The 7,534-nt window shown below is 35.0% G+C and overlaps 1 protein-coding gene across 1 annotated transcript; it reads left to right on the top strand.

Annotated features, from left to right (window-relative positions):
• Positions 1-255: 255 nt before the first annotated feature.
• LOC120349113 (dual specificity protein phosphatase 9-like) lies at positions 256-5,628 on the top strand (the record flags this gene model as incomplete). The annotated part of the gene is made up of 4 exons (XM_039419073.1): positions 256-385; positions 3,512-3,752; positions 4,370-4,557; positions 5,471-5,628. Coding segments are annotated over 4 exons (717 nt in total), but the record flags the coding sequence as incomplete, so codon positions are not given.
• Between the last annotated feature and the right edge of the window lie 1,906 nt (positions 5,629-7,534).

The raw sequence follows: 7,534 nt of genomic DNA, 5'->3' as shown, positions 1-7,534 counted from the left end.
CTTTTTCATTCAATAGAAGAACAGCGTTGCCAATTCTCTAATTATCACTGCCTTTCATAGAGGAAAGCTGATACCAGTATATCTCATATAATATTCACCGGTTATCCTTGTTGAAAAAGATCAATCAATTTTATATTATTCGCCAAGAAATATATTTTTTATGATTAAATAATAAATTTTCATAATAAAGATTGTTTAACTTGCTGATTAAGTTCATTGTTTTATTTAATTTATGTATCTATTTTCTGTTTGCAGTATATTCTGAATGTAACGCCCGACCTTCCCAATGTATTTGAAGAGAGAATCAAATACATGAACATCCCAATCACCGACCATTGGAGTCAAAATCTTGCCAGCTTTTTTCCAAAAGCTATCGAATTTATCGGTAAGTGGAAATCTATCTACTTGTCTATCTATTTATTTATTTAATCAATGAGAATTACTCAACTTACAGAAAAATACCACAGGCTTATAAACCCAAAACGGTTCCAATTCTAATTTATACAACACTCCAAATGTAGCTAGGTTATGTGTCACTCAACATTCTTCAATTACACACTCATTTCACTTATTCATCTAACTATTTATTGATCAATTATCTTTTCCTCCACCTACTGGCTAAAGTACTTACTTTACTCCCTGAAACATAATACTAAAGTGTCACTTTTTCGCCCTCGGTAGTAAAAAACAGAAAAACTCCCTAGGGAGTAAAAAGTGACTCCATTTAAATAACATGGGAAGCATCTCTATTTTAAAAACTTACATTATAATAGGTTAGAAGGTCTAAGCTCAGATGAGAAAGCATAAAGAGGTGTCTGTCATTGAGTCAACTGAATTCAATACCACAACCAGAAATTTGATCAACTCATGAAATATATGTTTGTATGATATTATATCTTAATATAAGTAGACGATAAAAATTTATACAATTTTAAATATATCTTATTCTATTCAAAATACCAGCCAACAAATATTTTTGATCTGCAATTCAAATCTGAACCGCGTGATCTGGAGTCAGCCATTTTTGGTAAACACCCAGCTGATTGTTACAACTTTAGCCGATAGATAGCGCAATCGGCAGTGCCAATCAGACGGCCGGTTTTAAAGTTTTAGATTTTAGGTTATGTTGTTAGGAAACATTGTCACCAATACGTAAGTTATTAAAATGATTTTATTTGCAGTTTCTATGAAAAAATGTAGATGGAGGAAAAATGTTGTGTACATCACGAGTGAAAAATACTTTTTCTCCCTCAGGAAAATTGTTGCCCTCGGCTTCGCCTCGGGCTTCAAACTTTTCCCTCAGGGAGAAAAAGTCGTACTTTTCACTCTAGATATACAAATAACTATCACAAGAAAGTACTGATCGGGAGAGAAAAACTAAGGATGATCCTTGTATAAAAAGTATACTCCTCGACTTGAAAATGGCATTTGAAGACGAAATAATTTAAAAGGGTACTCGGATTTATATTTTTATTTATATTCAAAAGTAGCCCTAAAGAAAAAAAGACAATACCCCTTGTACTATCTCTCTCCTAATCTTAGATAAGATTATTAATTTCCTTACATATTTATGATCTCTTCGGAGAGGGTAACATCAAAGACTGTCACAGTATGAGAGACTACCACGTCACATAGCTTCACCAAAAACAACTACTAGGATTATCGGCTTGAGTTAACATTGGAATTTGGAACATAAACGCCCTATGCCATGGGGTATCTTCTCAAGCTATTTTCTCTCTATGACCATGATTTTAGGAATGAGAAAGAAATCACTAAGAAATCAGCGTTTAGGAATGAGGATTATCATTGACTGTGAACAAATTGTCATATCATCTGCTGAGAACTGTTTTTCATTGATTAACTACTGGTATATTTTCAAGATCTGAGAGTTTATTGAATGTAACCATTCTATTATTATTCGGTTTTTAATCAAATCAAATTCAAAATTTCTAGTTCATTTATTTCTGGACTGAAAAGTGGACTCAAATCGATTCAAGTGGATAGCATAACCTATAATTGTTATTCATTCATAACTCTACCTTCATTGTATTATCATTCATCCCATCATCATCACCTAGGCTTAAAATACTTCTAGAAAGTCGCCTTTGTAAAATAATGAATATAGAGTGAATACGATTTGATTTAGTCCAGTTATTGACAAATTCAGATTCTGATGTTAATGGAAACGTTTTAAATCTCAGCAAAACCAGTAAAACTAGTTTATTGATGAATGAATTTAAATGTTAATTTTGGTGTGGAATTGTATACGCATTCAGTTATTTCCTCATCGCTTCCTCAAAATCTGTCTCTTAATTGTCATGTTCTCCAGTAAAGTCTGTTCCCACAACTAACTACTGTTAAGTGTGGAAATTATTGAATAGAAACACACATATGTTGTCAAATTCTACACAGTTTTATTCGGTACACGACCATGGTTTCGTGACCACACCCCTCACATTTTCAAGTTGACTAAAGCTAAAAGGTTAAGGTGAACATTGAATATGAATTGGTACATGTTAGCCAACATAACTTTATAAATAAGGTAAAGAGAAATAGTAACTGGAAACTTCTAATTTTCAAGTTGACTAAAGCTAAAAGGTTAAGGTGAACATTGAATATGAATTGGTACATGTTAGCCAACATAACTTATAAATAAGGTAAAGAGAAATAGTAACTGGAAACTTCTAATTTTGAAGTTGACTAAGCTAAAAGGTTAAGGTGAACATTGAATATGAATTGGTACATGTTAGCCAACATAACTTTATAAATAAGGTAAAGAGAAATAGTAACTGGAAACTTCTAATTTTCAAGTTGACTAAAGCTAAAAGGTTAAGGTGAACATTGAATATGAATTGGTACATGTTAGCCAACATAACTTTATAAATAAGGTAAAGAGAAATAGTAACTGGAAACTTCTAATTTTCAAGTTGACTAAAGCTAAAAGGTTAAGGTGAACATTGAATATGAATTGGTACATGTTAGCCAACATAACTTTATAAATAAGGTAAAGAGAAATAGTAACTGGAAACTTCTAATTTTCAAGTTGACTAAAGCTAAAAGGTTAAGGTGAACATTGAATATGAATTGGTACATGTTAGCCAACATAACTTTATAAATAAGGTAAAGAGAAATAGTAACTGGAAACTTCTAATTTACTGTTGTCTGAATATATTAAGGAGTGTATGAAAAATATATAAATTATTATTTATTTATTGGCAATTACAGATCATAATAAATATAATATGATTGGGAGAAGACAACAGGCATAGCCCAAAACTGTCTTCTCCCAAATTTTTACAAATGAAAGTTTCAAAAAAGAATAAGGTTAAGATTTCACTTTCACTCCAAAAAGTCCAATTTCCACTTCAAAATAATGACTAAACTAAAAATTTTGAATTTGATATTCAAAAACTGATTTAAAAACAAAAATTAATTGAATATAATATTCAATTGAGTATTATGTTTAAATGAGATGATGTCTAATCTGTTCTGATTTGATTTGTTTTGCTAGACGAGGCCCGTGGCCAGAACAAAGGTGTGTTGGTGCACTGTTTAGCGGGGGTGTCGCGCTCGGTGACAGTGACTGTGGCCTACCTGATGGCCCGCCATCATCTGTCACTCAACGATGCCTTCTGCCTGGTGAGGGCCCGCAAGTCCAACATTGCTCCCAACTTCCACTTTATGGAGCAGCTGCATACGTTCGAAAGGCAGCTAAACGATGGCGCCAATGCTCAGCCTCATTCTGCTAATCGGTCAGTCCAAAAATTGAAGATGAAATTGAAGATGTTTTCTGAAATTATACTAGATAATAACATATCATACATCTGAACAAGGTGTACAAAAACGGTGTTCTCAATCGAATAGTAATAATACGTATATTTAGTGTTGTAAGTATCTTCAACGGATAGAGGCCTACTCTATGGCTAAAAACATCATAAAGCTGGGTCTACACCAAAGTTATTAACAAAATCTGGTGTGGCGCACTCACACAACTTTCCTTGCCGTTATGAAAATTGATCACCTGACGCTAGTGTTCCCGCGCATCTCAAGTCTACTATTCAAAGATTTGAGCCAGCTGGTGACAGGGCAATAACGCTGGAGACACACGAGGTCTGCTATCTCTTCATAGTGAATCGTTTAATAGAATCAACAGTTGCCAACAGTTTGCAATAATTGGATAATCACATTTTCTCGAATTTCGAGCTTATTTTAGGTGAAAATGTTACTGAACATTAATTGTAGAGATTCTCATGCTCAATCTTTTCCACTCGAATTTTTTTGTTTAAATTGTATCTGAAGCCTGATAATTGGGAATCTAAAATTAATTGGGAGCTGTTTTCAATTTAATAATTTCCATTCAATTTTGTAGATCTCCAGCAGCAGTGAGATGCCTGGCGTGCGGGCTAGTAGATGCAGCCGACACTTGCCGCAAGTGCTGTGACCGTGTGGTGGACAGTGGAGGTGGAAGGGGGAGGCTACCCTCCCAGCCACCCCCCAGCACCACCTCATCATCATCTTCTGCCACTTTCCTCTCGCCTTCCTCCCTTTCACTCATAGGTAAGCTCCCAAATTTATTCCATTTATTTACTCATTAATTTTCTTCTTCTTTTTCTTCTTTGTCTTCTTCTTTTCTTCTTCTTCTTCTTCTTCTTCTTTTCTTCTTCTTCTTCTTCTTCTTCTTCTCTTCTTCTCTTCTTCTTCTTCTTCTTCTTCTTTCTTCTTCTTCTTCTTCTTCTTCTTCTTCTTCTTCTTCTTACATTGAATAAAATAATAGAGAAAAATCTATTGAAGCATCTAAATTTGAAAATCTACTTTGTGAATATAATTAAGGACTGAAAATTTTGTGAAGTGAACAACTACAAGACTTGACCTATTTCGGACTATGTGTAACCTTATCTAAATTTGGGAGAGGAATAGCACAAGGTTACCTTGTTTTTTTCTCTCCCTATAATTTTTATGGCGTACTTATTGTATAAGTCAATGAAGAATAAAGAAATGGGACAGTTCTTTGCATGAGCCTTTTGTGCCTTCAAGTACAGTATTTGTACACAATGGGATATATAAGAGATAGCATAAGAAGATATGCCATGGTATAGGGCGTTTGTATTACAAATTTCACAGGTAACGTTAACCCATGCCGATAGTCCTGGTATAGTTATTTTCTGTGTAGCCATGTGACGCTAGCTACACATTAATAATCCATACTAATAAAGGAAAGAACTGGCTTATACACGTAAGGGATAGGGAAAATTATGTTTGACGCATCATCACGTCTCAACTACTCACTGATTAACTTGAAATTTTGCATATAGATTCTTAATTAACCTGGATGATTGTAGGCCATTTTAATTCTCCAAGATTCATTATGTCAAGTTTTAAAGTAGACTCTCTGCGGAGCACGGGTTACCTGCTAGTCAAAATAAATTTGATTAGTTTCTCAAAATGACGACTTTGTTTCTTTATTTTTTAGGACAATCTCCAGATGGGTATGGAGTTGACCGTTGGACGACCCCGTCGGAAACGACGCCCCGTAGTGGAGGCCCCCAAGGCGACGATGCGTCTCTGGTCCATGAGATGAGCCAGGGCGGCAATAGTTCCGGTGCCGCCTCTACTATTTACAAATTCTAAGAGTTAGTTCAAAAGCTATAAAGGTTGTTGGAGATGTGTGGAATTGATATGGGCCTTGGTGGCAAAAAATGTGGTGCCGTCTCTACTATTTACAAGTTCTAAGCTACAACATACAGGAGTTCAAATATAAGAAAGTACACACACACACACACACACACACACACACACACACACCACACACACACACACACACACACACACATACACACACACACACACCACACACACACACACACCACACCACACACACACACACCACACACACACAACACACACACACACACACACCACACCACACACACACACACACACAACACACACACACACATACATACATACATACATACATACATACATACAGACCAATACCCAAAACCACTTTTTTGGACTCAGGGGACCTTGAAACGTATAGAAATATAGAAATTGGGGTACCTTAATTTTTTTCGGAAAGCAATACTTTCCTTACCTATGGTAATAGGGCATAACATAATCCTTATAGATTCTATTAGATTGAACGGAACTTGACAAACACATATGTTCATCATGTGTATGATAAGTTATATTCAATCTAATAGAATCTATAATGATTATGTTATTAACATTTTGTTAATAACTTTGGTGTAGACCCAGCTTTAAAGACCAAATCGCCGACTTTCTATAGACGGTCTACAGGCCACACTGAACGCTCAAGCAAGCGTGCACTTGCTGGTTTCATTCTACAATCACAATATCAAATTAATAATTGTGAGAGAATTCACAGGATTATTTATTTATTTATTGGATAGAGTGAACAATACAGTAGTCGCAAAAGAAAAAACAGGCTATTGCCCAAGACTTCTTCAATTTCCTAATTTTATCTTGGATAGATTAACATCATTTAGATAGAAATTTAGATAAATTAATAATAAAGCTTCCGTAAAAACATAAAACAAAATTAAAATTCACAAAATAATTCTATAAAAACACATAAATTTTGAGCTTGAAAATATCACGTTCACCAAAGACAACAGCTGTATTATCATGCTGATTGGAATCTTGCAGTATACCGTATTTTATTACTTCTTATATAAAAATATATTTCCATTGATAAAATGTATAAATCCTACATTTTATTCGTCTATTGTATTGTTTTCAATTTGATAAAAATAAATTTGAGTGGGACTAAATTTGTTTTAATAATTATTTCCATTCAATTTTGTAGATCTCCAGCAGCAGTGAGATGCCTGGCGTGCGGGCTTGTAGATGCAGCCGACACTTGCCGCAAGTGCTGTGACCGTGTGGTGGACAGTGGAGGTGGAAGGGGAGGCTACCCTCCCAGCCACCCCCCAGCACCACCTCATCATCATCTTCTGCCACTTTCCTCTCGCCTTCCTCCCTTTCACTCATAGGTAAGCTCCCAAATTTATTCCATTTATTTACACATTTCACATTGAATCACATTGTTCACTCTCACTCAATCTCTCTCTTTCTCTTTTACTCTCTCTCTCTCTCTTATCCCTCTCTCTCTCCTCCTCAAATACACACACTCTCTCTCTCTCTCATACACTCTTCCTCTCTCAGGTTTGTGCCAAAACGAGACAAGAATGAAGTTACACAATGGAAGGTGACAGTAAAGAAGTAAAGTAATAATGGTTTTGAAGCATCTAAATTTGAAAATCTACTTTGTGAATATAGGCTAATTGAGGACTGAAAATTTTGTCGAGTGAACAACTACAAGACTTGACCTCTTTCGGACTGTGTGTAACTTTATCAAAATTTGGGAGAGGAATAGCATAAGGTTACCTTATTTTTCCTCTCCCTATCATTTTTTTATGTAACTTACTAATTGTATTAATCAATGAAGAATAAGAAATGTGACAGTTCTTGGCATGAGCCTTTTGTGTCTTTGAGTACAGTATTTGTACAC

This window comes from Nilaparvata lugens, unplaced genomic scaffold, assembly GCF_014356525.2.
Source record: "Nilaparvata lugens isolate BPH unplaced genomic scaffold, ASM1435652v1 scaffold8297, whole genome shotgun sequence".
In the NCBI taxonomy this organism is placed as follows: Eukaryota; Metazoa; Arthropoda; class Insecta; order Hemiptera; family Delphacidae; genus Nilaparvata; species Nilaparvata lugens.
The sequence above is the reverse complement of the archived record's forward strand: the minus strand, read 5'-3'. Positions and strand labels throughout refer to the sequence as shown.